At 35.9% G+C, this 16,242-nt stretch overlaps 1 protein-coding gene across 1 annotated transcript in view; it reads right to left on the reverse strand.

The window, feature by feature from the left end:
* LOC113492820 (heparan-sulfate 6-O-sulfotransferase 2) overlaps positions 1–16,242 on the reverse strand; it is a 67,537-nt gene that overhangs the window by 37,651 nt on the left and 13,644 nt on the right. Inside the window, exon 3 of the mRNA XM_026870497.1 lies at positions 11,939–12,036. Coding sequence (XP_026726298.1) covers positions 11,939–12,036 — 98 coding nt within the window. The remainder of the gene's footprint in view (positions 1–11,938; positions 12,037–16,242) is intronic.

Here is a 16,242-nt window from a genome sequence, read left to right on the forward strand (position 1 = left end):
ATTAAATACATTTTACGACTAGTAAAAGTCTCGTTTAATAATTTTCGCTGCTTTAAGGTAGTAACCTGTCTAGACAGCCTTTACTGTTAGATAACATAAGATTACCGTTAAGACGTTAAATTTACTTTAGCTACTGACGATAAACATACTTTTATCACATTAAAGTAATTAGGTATATTATGAATAATTAAGACGATACAGCGCTTAGGAAAACAACATAAATTTTAGATCTGGGTTAAGCAGATGAGATCGTGTTAATAGATTAGATGGTAAATGAAGTTAGCGAGTGTGACACCCTCGTGAACGAGCCGAGGGGAGCATGGACCACGTGTCGCGGCACAGTTTAAACTCATAATTTATTTTAACGACAGACTAAAACCACATGGACTTTGGGAAATTAATAGGAGATAATCCCCAAAGTAATTGCACTTTAAGAGATAAATTTAGAACTGAGCTCTAGTTATTTGGGTTCTATGTTATTGAGCTTACAAATAGCTTTCTGGACCATTTAAATTAAGTACGCATTTCATATTTGCAGTTCAATGGGTCGTAAGTGAAAAGGTTACACGAGTTGGCGTAAAATTTTATCTAAACCTGCGTAAAATAATTTCGTAAAATTTACTTATGTATATATTGTGTAGGTGCATGTATATATTTCTTAAAAAAACGACTGCCGCCTTAAGGATTTTAATCCGTGTCTCGATGGGGATTTCAAAAACATTCGAGTCACATGCACAAAGAACCAAAGACTCAGAACAAGGCGTTTTGGATCACAGAATACTTGTACTATGCGACGAAACGTCGGACGCAGTAACATCTTCGTGGTGACCTGTACCACTCGGCTATCCGTGCAATTTGTTATTATAATACTAACACGGATGATAAGGTAAATTATATTATACTTGTATATTATAAAAAAGATAACACCAGGCAATAGCCATCGCGTGATGTTTTAAAAATTAAATGATCAAAAATAAATCGAACATTTTAGAGCAAAAGATTTTTACCGTGCATATTCGAAGGAGTACCAGGAAATCTCGACTAAAAGGCACCAGCACTGAGGTTTAAAGTGTTTATACATAGGTATACGCTAGCAGCCGACTTATGAAAAGATGCATAAGCGAGGAAAAGCAAAGTGTAAAACACTTTAGAACCCACCTACCTACAGAAAACATATAACGGGTTCCCCTTAGGGGAGAACAAAAACTATAGCCATTTGTGTAATGTCCCAGCTGTTTTTAAAACATAGGTAATCATGGCTGTAGCAGTGTAGATGTCCAAGAATAGATCACCCAGTCACCTCCCCAGAGTGTCGTAAGAAACGCGCTGATATAGCAATATCCTTCAGGATTGTTCCTTTGTAGCGGTCTTTTGGGGAAACCCATGTTTAAACTGGATATTTACGAGCGTTATAATGCGTAGGGGACAGACAACAGAAAACTACGTGAGGGAGGCATCGTTAACACGAGTGAAGCTAAATGGAGCTAACTAACAATTGGTGCTACGATTTCAAATCCACTCACAACATTCACAAAGTTAGAAACTGCAAATTAGGTATATTCCATACAACCAGAATCGAAATGCAAAAACTTTTCGTGTTTATTAAACCAATACGGGAAACATAAGCAATTTAATCAGCAAATTGGAACTAACACTGCTCACAAACTACAGTTCGAAAGTGTTCGATATGATGAAGCTAAGGAAACGCTTATAACGACGAACTTAGTTGGCAGGAAGTGATTCAGTGAATTTGTTCCGCTACGGCCATTGGGCAACGCATTAATTAATTAACATTAAGACTGATTCGATTGAATTTATCGGGCAATACCGTACTTCGACTACCAAATACACTTAACTGTGATACACATAACTAAGTTTTGACAAACGATTAGAAACATACATCTTTATCTATTTAATTCATACTTCACGATTTAAAGACAAGATTAGTTTACATCTGCAGATCCTATATAAAACATAATATTTAAATGACAGAACGGAGTTGATTCACCAAACTGCAAAATAATTACGTTTCGTACCAAGTTTTGCACCAAGACGTCAGCAATGTCTCTAAAAATAGTAAGATCGAAAGCTAATGAGGGTCATAATTGATTTGATTGGCCACTAAATCAATACTGGGATTGCGTAAGTTAACAAATGTGACAAACGTTCTTCGAATAAGTAATATTTTGTGCAGTTTATCGGGTGTGTGCACATTGAGGCGCCGTGGAGTCGTCCCCTTCACATCTTTCCATGCCAGTGCATGCGTGTTGACAAGCCTTTACATTTACGATGCATGCATGCGTTTCAAAGTTATTTCATGTTGACGCTGACTGACGTGTGTTTTTGTAGGGATTATGTCTATATGAGTAACGCCTTTCAATTTATTATTGAGAAAACATTTTATGACGTTCTGATTACATTTGTTATGTAAGTGCAGCCATGTAATTTTTTTTAAAGCTCTGTATTTAATTGTTTTGGCCAATTTTTGGTCTTCATTTTTTTAAGTAAGACCGTTTTTAATTTTTTTCTACAAATTACAACACGTTTACACCAATAACAGGAATTTCACAATTACTTCTAGTATTATCTTAACAATTGAACTTCGCCTACATACAAAACAATCCGATTAAAAAGCAACATGAAATAACAACAATTACAACACGACATTACGTAACATAAAACGTGTCTACAACATTGTGAGGTCTGACACTGAAAAACAATGTATAACAAAGGTGAACGAACGATTAATTCACGCGATAGTTCTACTTCTATTTATCAAAGTAATAAAGATATCTTGATGTGTCTCCTACTGCGCGTGCGTGATAGATGTGATGTTTTATTGTTCTGTCTCATATTTACAAGTTATGAAACTAGCACTTTGGTCGTACTTCGAGGAAGCGAGATGGTGAATCACGGTGTAGAGCAGCATCTCGCTTCCACAACTGAAACTTGCTTCTTTAAGAAGTTTAATAGGTATAATTTATCTTTTTGGTTCGTAATGATACCTTCCCATATTATGAGATAACATCTTTATTTTAGTGCCAAGTATATTTTTTGTGCACTATCAAGATTGCATTAGGTATATCTCTAAGAGAATAGATCGTCTTAGTAAAAAAGGAAGAAATTTTTGCTTGAGACTCGAGTATTATTTTTTATTGCATTTCACAATAATCCTGTCAGGCAGTATTCATACATACGACAGGCTCACATACATTTGTATGCTTTACTACGTAACGTGTTAAATGTAAAGAGAAAACAATTTCCATTCAGCAACAAAAAGACATACACATAATTTGCGGCGCGGAGCATCCCTGATGTCACGTACTCACAAAGGTTGCCGTCAGCATAACATTTTTTAGCGTTCAAAACGTTAATACGTTGTAAATTCAGATGTGTGACAGGAAAGCGATGTTCATACACATTAAATCATATGTGTATGTTGTAGTAACAGCAGAGAACATCGGTGAATGCACGGCCCACAGCCTGAGCCGAGAACGTGACACAATTACCATATCGCGTTACAAGAAACTATACACGAGATCTGAATCTATTGTTGCAATGCAAAAACTTTGTGGAGTGAACAAAATTACTATTGTTACAATTCTGCGAACAGTCCGATGTACATTTTAATAGATGATACGGTTCGGCGGTTAGACATGTTGGAAGAAGGCATGCCTCACTTGTTATGATGTTGAAATACTGGGACTAGAAATAAAACATGATTAATATTGCAAAAAGCAATAATTTAATAAGCCTACTCCAAAGACACTACAACTTCATAATATTCGAATGAATACAATACAATCAAGTACAATACAATAATTTAATTGTACAAATCAGTTTTTTACAATTAAATTACTATCAACCATCTACTAATAAAAGTGCACAAATACATACTCAAGAAAATTCTACAGTCGTCAACGCAAGTCTTGTTTAAATAAAGCTCAACATAACATGTCATGTGTATGCAGCTTAAGGCAAATAACGCACACGGCAACAGAACAGTTACGTGTAGATTATAAAAACAAAACGTACGACGTGACAGGATCCAAGTGTCCATGGTAATCAGTTTCCTTCGGGTAATTCTTTTAACAAGCACCTGGATTATTTCTCACAAGAATTATATTCTATACTAGCTGTTGCCCGCGACTTTGTCCGCGTGGTTAGAAGATATAAGTTAGGATTTTTTTAATGGAAGCCTTCGAAGATGAATAATTTTGTGGTTTTTCCACATTTTCCATTGTATCTTCGCTCCTATTGGTCGCAACGTCATGGTATATAGCCTGAAACCTTCCTCGATGAATGGTCTATTCAACACAAAAAGTTTTATTTTAATTTAGACCAGTAGTTCCTGAGATTAGCGCGTTCAAACAAACAAACTCTTCAGCATTATATAAAGTATTGATATTCTATCTCTTTTGAACAATTTTGGTGAGGTCAAGGGATATAATCAGATTTAGAGGCTCTCAAACACGATCTTCATTGCAAATACATAATATATACAAGTGTTTTGAATGCAACTAGATGCAAACACGACGCTACTCAAAGTTAGTTAAACACGCATGTTAAACTCGTAATTGCCACTAAGCATTTACGACAGGTTTTTTAGATTGGGCTTTTACTTTGATAGTATTTGTAACGTGTGTAACTTTGATTCACAACAATGACAGTCGTTATAAACTAATTAACGGGTACCAAATCGAGTACAGTCATGACAAAAGACTGCATATGTAAATATAGTTGTTTAATAATGAAAACATAACCTAGATACAGTGGAACGCAATGATAAAACATTCAAGTATGCTTCATTTATGTACAGTGTTTATTAAAAAGTTTATATCGAAAAGGTTGCTATAACCTCCTCGGTTTATGTTTATTCGAGAACCAATTTCGTGTGTGTGCTCTTCGGTTCACTGTAAACATTCTACGATGACACAAAAGTTTATTTCCGATATAAAACCCATCAAACAACATGATGGGTATACAAACAAATTGTTATTTTGTCTACGACCCGTAACTAACATGAGTCGGAAATTATTTTTTTATAAACGTCTTCAATGACCCGCAACCTCTCCACAGATCTAATAAAGTGTGAGAATTGGCTTCAATAAACTCAAGGCGAAATCAATATCGAATTTAAATGACATAAGTAATTGTTTTCACACATTTGAACATGTCAATTATACGGGGCACGCTATATGCCTATACACTCGTTTATTGACAGTCCATTATTAAGATTTCAATTAATTTATAACTGAAAATGTTAAATGATTTACGGCATTGTTTTCAGATTCTTCCTTGTCATGAAAGTCATAGATCTTCGTTACGTCTATAAGGGACTTATTATAGTTGCTATTATTGTAATAATACAACGAGGTACAAGCAGCGCACAATTGATGATTTACAGAACCAGAATAGTGAAAATATTGTGAGTGTAATCAACCGACTAAAAGCGCTCGCATCACGAAGCCAATTTATCTAGACCAAATTAATAAATGGTTACATAATGGCACGAGCTACGTAGATTTCAGAGGCCTACTGCCATCTCTCAGAACTGTATTGTTGTAGTTGTGGAAGCGAGAGGACGTTATACACAGTATAGAGCGCTATCTCTCTCCGACAAATAGAGGCATTACTGCTAGGTCGACAAAGCTCATTCATACGTACCGAGACGTAATGACTTCATAATTTTTGTCATTATGACCGCTTCCAGAATGAAATTTCATTTTACATTTTGAATGCGAATGACGAATGCGCTTGTTAACGCAAAATTTTATTTTTACATTCATATTTTGAGGGGACTGTGTTCTGGTGTGAATGGCCCTCCAATTACTTTACTGTCAAAACTACGAGGATTTTCGTAGCTTTTTGCTGGTCTTTTTTTGTACAGTTTTGAAAAAATAAGTTTTAAACTGTGTTTTATATGAATTGATAGCTCGTGTAAAATATGTTTTATGCAACAACCACACATTTTTCTTGTAACATGTGGTTAAAACAATCATAATCCAGCAAAGAAATATTAAAATATCTAGTACATAATTATATCAACATAATATATTTTCCACGAAGTTATAAAAAGCTAAATTTAAAAATGATCAAAACGAAGGTTCGTTAAGTTAGTAAAATAAATTTTAATATTAAAACAACATCTAATTAACTCCGTATTATAATATTTATGTTTGGGCTACGTTCAATATGGCTGAAGCGTTGTTTTAATTTTGCTTTTAATCAAATTTTGCTTTTATTTTCTGAAAGTTTCATTTCAACACACTTTATCAAACAAACGAATAAAATAAAAAGAAATAATTTATCTCGTTGACGTTGTTCAAGGTTAGTAAAAGCACAATTTATTGTTCATAAAAAGTCCCATCAATAAAATTCCTGTTTGCATTGCCAAGTTCGAGTTGCGAATAGGATGGCCATAAAGTATTGAAATCTTCAAACTTTTACGTCCTATAAGAAAATCCTGGAACTTATCTTCGCAATGTCGAGAACAACAGTTTCTAAGTTATTATAAACGGCTCACAATAAACTCACTTAAATATGTACGGTGTTATTTATTTTGAGTATGAAAACTTGAGAATTTGTTCGCGTAGTTTTTTGTTGAGAATGTAAAAGTTCACCTTTTCAGTTGTTACTATAAAATTACATCGACTGAATTGCAGACCAATATCTAGAACTTATTTTTAATCAGAAGTCAAGTCTGGCTTATCGTACATACATTATACTTGATCAAACAATGATTGAAAAGTAAACAAAATGAGTTCTAAAATCAAAACAAACTTATCACTTACATTATAAATCTGTTATCTGAAAGCTCAACAGTTAACATCGCTTTCTAATTAACATATTAGATTAAAACCCGCAAACGATTAATATAAGACAGCTATTAAACAAAACGCTCACTTCCTTTACTGACAATGTTTACGAGAGACAAGAGACTTTCATTATTTCTTAAAGTGAGACTTGCAGAAGCGGGACGGCGATAAAGCAGCGGAGAGTAACATCTCTTTTCCACAGACTATCACTTGCATTGATAGTGGTAGGCTCTGAGACAGATTATTGAGATAATTTATCGTCGTGTGATAAGGCAGCGCCTATCGCAACGTAAACGATAGGGGCTGGGCATGAAACAAGTAGGTTATTATACAGGTTTCATATGGTATATACCTGATGCCATATACTAACTGTAGCCTGAAATATATAAAGACAACGCTTTAAATGATATGATTATCTTCATAAAGTTAAAAGACTCTCTAGACAAGATAATAGAAGTTGTGATCTATCACAGTTTTTACGCTAGCCCGAATTCAAACAGAAATACGGTGAAAATTTAAAAACTGCCTCCCTCAATAAAGTACCAGTAGTCCACTCGTTAGTAAATCAGTCCACTCGTTTAGGAGCTATGGTTTCATATATGGACAAAAACCGTCAAACTTATAAAACCTCTCATGTTGCGTCGGGGCTTAAAAGTACTTTGGAGCAAGCCTCAAGAACGAGAAAATATGCTCAAAACATCTTGCTGTCGACGTACTTAAATAATTATTCAATACTACACTTAGCATATCTCAGCAAGCAAGATGTTCTAAACATCGAGCTGTATGAGAAATGTGCAAGTGTATTATTGCAGTGAATTGAAAGATAGCAGAAACTCTCCAGAGCAGACATTTCACATTACAGACAACTCGTTAAAATGGCAGCTATTCAAACAATTGTGACACCACTTTAATATTGACGTTCCTATTAACGGAATGTGTTCCGCGTAACTGCAAGCTAGGGTTGCATTTGATTAGATGACGACTACGATAGCCGCAAACTATAGCCGTATTACGACAGCTTTACGAAGTTATATAGCCGGGATATAATAATAGACTCGTAGAGAAAGCCGAGGCAATCTATTCGATAATTAACACCCTGCTTTACATCTTTTGACGTAATTGCGTGCCAAAAATGTTGTCAAGCAATTAAATAAACATTTTATTTGGTGACGATTTTAATAGTACAGATAAAATAAATATCCCTACAAATAAAAGTCTTCGATCTTATTCAGTGCGATAAATCCTACTGATCTTATTTAAATGACATTACCACAAAGAATAAAACATTGTGGAGCAGCTACCGACGCATAAATAAACACCCACACGGGATTATGATAAACATTATGAAGTACAGAGCACGCAACAATCAGGTCGGCCCTACAAGACGGCCTTCAATCATAGCACACCGCGATCTTATCTGACATTAATCCCATATTAAGTAAAAATATAACTTACTCGAAACGTCGGTTAATAGAGCTCCACCATTTATGGTGGCATGTTTACCTGAGCCGTAATGTGTACGGCATTAGTGGGCAAACATTAGAGCACAATGTGCCTAATCTGTGAACGGTAACAACTTGTCAAATAGGGGAAGAGTACGACCTCCCGGAGTACGACACTACTTGGGAGGTCCGCCGGTGCTGGCGACGACAACCAAATTAATAGCTTACAAGTAATCAGAGATAGTGAAGCCACCCGTCACCCCGTGAGAAAATTCTGAACAGCTTACAAACGCATTATGTATAAGCTGGTCTTGTTTATTGGAAACTCCTTTGACATTCTTTGTGGACGTTCTTGAATGAATAAATTCAATTACAGAACGAGTGTCTCCACTTTGAATACGACGTATTACTTTCAGTGTAAGAGAAGCGTCGAGTGTAATGTATAAAATATTCATAGTTGTCGAGTATTTGAATAGATCGTTACGTGGCCTCTAACCCAATCCAACACATTATCCGTCTTGCGTGTAAATTTAAATGACCCTTTGTGACTCCTGTCAAAACACTTCTAAGAATACCGTGTGGCGCTGTATTTGTAATCAAATTCAGAAAATGTTCACGTAAAAACGTACTTGAGAATATAAATGTTCTGTCAAGAATTTTCAATTTTAATCAACATTTAAGATGTCAAGAGATAAAAATTTAATTTTGTTATGAATAGATATGTTAATAAAATATAAGTCTATTGAAAAAATATTTTAATTCAAATCTAGTTACTTTCATCGAAGACTTGAATTGTTCAAGCGCATACAGCAGTGTCTTTTGGTGCCCTTCAGTAAATTAAATGCGCAGTATAGATAATATTTTCGGGTCCAATAAAAATTCTGTTCGAGCGATAACGCCCGCCCGAGCGCGGTCGATGCGGCGAGGGTATGAGAAATAAGATTATTTTCGTTGCAAATTGATGAAACAAAATTTATATCGTACTCCCCTCTCGTCATATGAGACAAACGTTCTCAAGAAGGAATACTTTTTACGATAGGACCGAATAAAACCAAAATATAAAATTGATTGCTACAAATAATTACACACATATTGCGACTTAGTGACGCCCCTACAAATAGCAAGTTTGACACGATATAGATCGGTTTAAAAAAATATTATGTGAAATAACTGCGATAAATTAAAAACATAATACATCTGTGTCGCGGTGCGGGCCCGTGGGTGTGAACTCAAATATTTATAATCATTACATAACAGTCTAAATTACTCCCAAATGACTTAAATAGATTAGTATGCTTGAAATACGATTCGAGCTTAAATTTAGGAGGCGAGACAGGAAAAGGTTTTATTCGTTAAAGCACAAAATATAATCTGTTCTGTTGTTTCAAAGGCAAAAGCTTTGCAAGTACAATTTTTACATTAATACCTCATTTAACATACAGAAATTCAGATCATAAATATTATTTACAAAGTCGTTATAAAAAGGGACAACAGAAAATAATGTCCTGTCGCAATCATTCAAATGAAAAAAGATAACAAAAAATCTCTACGCGGCATCTGAAAAAATATCAGCAGAATATAAAGCAGCTTTCATAATAAAGTAGCTTTCTGTCAATAGGATGAACCACGGAAATAAATTCGTAACGAAATTAAGTCGATTATAGTACGAATACCTTGACGACATTTAAGAATGAATAATAAAACTCTTGGAAGTTTGACATTAACTTCGAAGCTTTGGTACACCGTATAAACAAAGGAATTAATGGCAGAAAATTTTTTTGGAGAAATCAAAACACAGTCAAAGATGTCATAGAAGAAAATAATTCGCGGGTACAACGACTAAAACCTCCTCGTAATGTTATATTTTGCAGTTGTAGGAAAGAGTCTCCGCTCCATACTGTGTAGTGACGGATAGCTTATAGAACGAAACACCTATTATTCGCCGGAAACGATTCAAACAAACCAATAATATGAATTATGGAAAACATTCGTTGAGTGGACCACCAGTAAAGTCTATTTAGTGAGCAGACCGCGTGATGGACAGTTAATTTACGGCTTACTAACCGGCATAGCAATGAGCTCAACGGTTTTGGACGCGACAAAATTGACACAATCAACGCCTCGTACAACCGTAGAACAATTGTTGAGCCTATACAACACTAGTTAAATGTCGGCTACGTTTTGATTTAATTCTACATAACTATTTGGCAAGTGTTTATTATATTAAGGTACACAGAAGATGACAGTTTCATTGGTATATTGTGGCAAAATGACACGTGGGTAAAGTAACCAGTCAAAAGTCTATGTAAACAGTCGTAGTCTTGTGGTTAGATAATACCAGAAAAAAGAAACAGAGGGCCCACTGTCACCTCCTCACTTTGTTTATTCTAGATTCGATTTGTGGAAAATAAATGCCGCTCTACACGTCCTAAACATGACAACATAGAAACTAACAGTTGTAGTAGAATTAATAACAATTTATCAACAGATAAATTAAGTAGTTAGTTCAGTACTAGCAAGCCACGCGGTCGATATTTCACTTACACATATATTCAATGCACTCTCTAGCGTGAAGACTTAATCGTGTAATTCTTGTATCAGTCACCGAGAATTCTTGGCACGCGACGTGAACACGTTGCGCCCGTAGTTCACTCGCAACGTGACACGTAACGTTGTACTGGCGTTACGTCTTAGAAATGTCGCCCATTCAACGTGCATACAACACCTGGCTCTAGATGGAACGATCTATACATGTATTACTATTGCTATCGAATACAAATATAATCCCCAAGTCTCTACGAGAGAATATCCCGACGGCATTTCCGCAATTTTGACTTATTTTACACATCCTGTTATAATATTATCCAAAAGGATGCCATAGTGAAATCCTAACGATATTATTGTTCACTCGTGTCTATAGTATATACCTACTAGTTTCAATGAGACCACGGTAGATTTCACAAATAAAGTCGTTTCCATGATAATGGTGCGTCGAGGCGGACCCGACAAATAGATTGTATCCATTATCCCATACCATTTATTTCTATGACTATCTCCAAGCACCTAGCGGCAGTAGGTTCGCCGCTAACATTGTCCACGTTATTTACCAACTTACAAACAAGTTGGGATCACACACTAACGCTTACGGCAGCCGTATACCGTAACTACCGTGAGTGGTAATCAAATCGAAATTCGTTTTCAATTAACGATGCAGGCCGCGTCCGGACAGTCGTACAAACCCCAAGGGCGGCGGACAATAGTCGGGAGAGGTGATTTGCATGGCTCAGTGTATCAAGTACCTATTACTTATGTACATTCGGCACATTTGCATGCCCAAAACAGGAAAGGCCACCGATGGGCCCAAGGACACGTCGGCGCCGCGCTGATGTAATCGAATGTCCCTGTTGTTCGACGCCTGGCACAATAATAATTCATATTCAAATTTCGAGCCCGAAATAATTATCACGACATGAATTTATCGCGCGCTACAATATGACTTCAACTCTTTGTCGCCATTGGAGGCCGGCACAGAATTCTAATGAGACACGTGTTGCAGTTTACACAGCTTGTGCCTCCGAGCCATTCACACAAAAAATATGTTCGCCGGCGACAAAAAGAATGGAGTTCGGAATGTTTTAAATTTCACTATGACAGCTAGTTTTTTTATCAGGTACTTACTTCCAGCCGGTAGAGTATCTCGAAAACAGCCATATTTCGTTGCTATGCGGCCGAAAACAATGGCAGCGTTTACGAGCTCGTTGACAGTTGCATGGTCTCTGTAAAAAAATGGACTCATTAATTTTTGTGTCTGTAAATTAATACTTTAATTGGTACAGACTGTTTAAACATGATGCGACGTAGTCTAGACAGTTGTTATATCGTTGTAAAATCAATTATTTTGTAACATACCTACTTGAAAAAGGTAGCACCATTTTAAGTTAATAGAAAAAATACAGAAATTCTATCAGATGTAAAATAATTAAATCAAACTTAATGGAATATATCATACGAGGGTACCCTCATACGTTTTCATATTAAATATCGTCAATAAATTATTAAGTAGGTACATTTAAACACAAAAGTTAAATCGTTCCCAGGCGTACAATTTAACCGAGAGGGATTTTCATTTCCTCCATTGGGCGTGAGTTCTTTGAAGGGGGATCGGTAGAGTGCGGAAATTACCAGTGAAATCGGTATCGGACCGGGCTCTGGCGGGCGTCGCCGGGCGGATTCGCTAGCGGACAGACCCCGACACTTTGTAACCTCTTTCATTATTCCTAACAGCTCTATTACATTCAGATGTTTCGTCACGTAGTGTCTTGATCCACCGGGCAAGAGGTCGCGGGCACAACCCGTCAATAGCGTATGCAATAAAGATATAAAATTTGCATAAATCACCTGTGGTTTATGTAGTTGATGTAACTACTAACTTCATAGTAAATTAGCTAGGGTATATACATCTAGCACTGAGCTAACTTTGAGACTAATAGCAGAGATAGTATTTGTACCTGGATGGACTACTGGAACTTGATGTGTTATCATCTCCAGATACCTACACTCATACTTATAGGGACAATCCACGTTTAATCTTTTCGGGTCAGGTCATGCGGATTATATCTTCTACGCGCCATACTATTTTAGCATTAGTGTTTTCTTAGATGGATAAATATTTTGTTGCACATCCCGTGTAAGGTAACCTCTTAATATTCCTCATTGTTTAGTTTTCAATGTACCACATGAACGAATAACAACTAATTAAATTATCTACATTGCACTAATTGAGTGATATAGGAATGTTTTGCTCGTGAATAAAACAATTGATGATGCAACAGAACTTACTACGAGAGATAAAATAATATTTATTTTATGCATACTCCAGTCTACCTACAGTGATAAGACAAGAGTACCTACATACATAGTGGATCATACTTAACGATAAATTAAAACAACCGCAAGGAAAACTGAAGTTGAATAACAATAGTCTATTACAACTGGCAAAACTGCTCCGTGGGTGGACAAGGCCGATGATTACAATCGTTCTTCCCACTTACATTCTAGGGACGTCGATAAATACGAATAAATATAACGAGCAGCTGGTGCGAATGAATGTAGTAAAAGTAAAAGTGCGCCACGGCTATTAGCTCAGCGTACGAGGAAAATATGTGATAACTTAAGTAACTTAAACAATTCAGAGGTGATTTATGAAGAACTAACAGGCAACTACATTAAAGAAATAATTCAGAAAATATTGGAGAAGGATTTGATTATTTAAAGACCAGCGGACCATGACCCAATTTATTCAAAGGTATAAAACAGACAAATCTAGATAAATTCCGGAATAATCTCGTACATCTGAGTTATGTAAGTGGACGTAGGAAAGCAAAGCACAAATTCTCGTGTATCTTTGACACGACACAAGTACTGGCTGAATTTGTAGAGTAAATTAGAAGGACGGAAGCGAGCGGGCCGGACGTCCGCAGAGCACAAGTGACGCGAGATACACTCTAAATACCAAATTACACGGCTACGAGCTATATGACGAGATAGCTGGGCAAATACACGGTGTAGGGGTATGTAGTGACCGGTATTTACTAAACACTGCTATGAAACTAGACATGCTTGGAAATGGAAACACAATGTTGTATTAAAACAAGGTACAGGCTAGTACGGAGAAAGCTAGACGTTATTGAGTTTCGAGAAACGCACCTTGCTAAGTATTCTGTTTTAAAAGAAAAGACTCTAATTATGACTCTTTGGAATGAAGCGACATTGATCATGCTATGGATAAGTAACACAGGGCTTTCCACGAAAATAAGTGAGATAAAATTTTTTATACTTTATTCCTTTCTCATCATGTTATTTTTCTTATTAAAATCCATAAAGCCTTTTCTCATTAAAGAGCTTAAAAGCTTTTATTTCATAGTATCAGTAAAGACACTAGTCTGGATTTACTCTAACTTTTCTCATACAGAAAAGGGACGAATATTGGTTTCAATATTCATTTAATATGAAATCTCTGTGTGATCACATTACACTGAAGTTCTATACATCTATAATACAGAAACTTCAAAGCAAATTTGCTTCTCAACTATTGGGTTAATCACATAACCCCATAATCCGTCCTGATTTGAGACCGACATTTGAATAGAAATTGATAAAGTTCGAACTGTGATTTTTATTAAGTTTGAAATATATTTTTTTTATCGTGTATAAAGTGTGAATTAAGTAGTGTTTAAAGTTTATAATGAACTACATTTATTTCTTTTGAGATTTTACGAGATTGCATCACTTCATCAACCATATTATTTTAATCAACTGTTGGCTGAAAACTACTCACTTATAGCAAAAATATTGTAATATAGAGCTATATAAATGTTCGAAAACTACGAAATACAAAGAGCAGATGTTGCAAAAATTGATTCGAGAAGATCTGCAAAATATATGATTTAACGCCAGCAAAAGTGAATAACGATGGTACATATATACTATCAGTAAACGTATTAGGCTCGGAGCGTGCAATCGCCCGTACGTTTCAATGGCCGGATTAATCATTTTTATTTGTTTTCGTTCTATGAACAGCGTAACTTTGGATAGATATTGCAGAATCGTTCAGATTTAATCAATGTCGATATTGTCTTCGTGTTCTTATACAAACTTTACTGCCTTCGTTCCCAATTCGAAGCTATTGGTTTCTGTAAAAACAACACTGTCTTAATGTAAACAATGTCTTAACAGCCTTTGTTTACGTCTCGGGCGTCAAATCATTTGTTCTTGAAGTTATTCAAATTCAAGAGTGTACTCAATCAAAATTTAAACAAAGACAATAGAGGCACGCTGTTTACACGTACTTTTATAAAGCTTATTTCTGTGTTCAAAATTATTCACCGAGGAACAAATGCTATAGAATTAACAATAGCCTCAGAGCATGTAGTGGTCTGTGGTACATTGTAATGCGTAGAAACAAAGCAGTTAGGAGGCAACTAGATGTACATAATACGTATGCTATGCACATAGAATTAAAGTTGGGTCGGTACCGGAATACATTCATCCTTTGTTGGGACCCCGTCAAGAAACTATAAAAAAAGACGCAATAAGGAACCAACACCAGCGTTTTTTAAACTTAACGTTTTTATTATTCACGCATGTCTATAAATAAGGAGCTATTGAAAAAATAACATGTGCGCGAATAATCGTAATCATTCTGCGATAGTAGATAGGTACCTATTAAAAAAAACCGTTGAAATATTGTCAACATTTGTGTACCCGTCGACGAAAGAGTTTCATGCAATAGTTTCAGCGCATAGTTAAAAACTCAGCAGCTGGGAATTTTGCAAAAATGTCTCTCAAAAAGTTTGAATACCATATCCAATAAAACGTTAAGCGCTTGAGCATTGTTCAAAACCACATCCCAATACAGTAGGCAGAGGGCGGCCGAAACAGCCGGAGCGTTAAAATATTTACACTGCGGTTGAAAACACGCGCCCTCCTCTGTACCGCCTCGCTCCAAGCCTTGAAGCGAACTAACATATGAACAAACTACATATCTACGTACACAACCACACACAATGACTTTGAAATATGTACAAAACGAACACATACAAATGTTCTTTTTCCAATATGTAGACTGTTTGTGCGGCTGTATAATCACTTGTTTATTTTCTCTCGAATTATTCAAATCGTCTTTTCAAGGTAGATTTAGTATAATACTGACTAAGATATTGTTGACAGACAGACAGTCATAAAGTCTTTGGAAATTTTTGCAGGCAACGTTAATAAAAAGAGGCAAGAATCTTGAGCCAAACTACTTGCGAAAATGAAAAAAGTCACACGCTTGGCCACACTCACTCAACAGAATGGCTAGATCATCAAAATATTTTCTAGACTGGACAGATATAAATAGTGTCTACGTCTGTCATATAAATACATTAGCCATCCGACGATAAAGATACAATACCGGGGGGTACACAGACGAAATTAATACT

Source organism: Trichoplusia ni, chromosome 4 (genome assembly GCF_003590095.1).
Source record: "Trichoplusia ni isolate ovarian cell line Hi5 chromosome 4, tn1, whole genome shotgun sequence".
NCBI classification, from domain to species: Eukaryota; Metazoa; Arthropoda; class Insecta; order Lepidoptera; family Noctuidae; genus Trichoplusia; species Trichoplusia ni.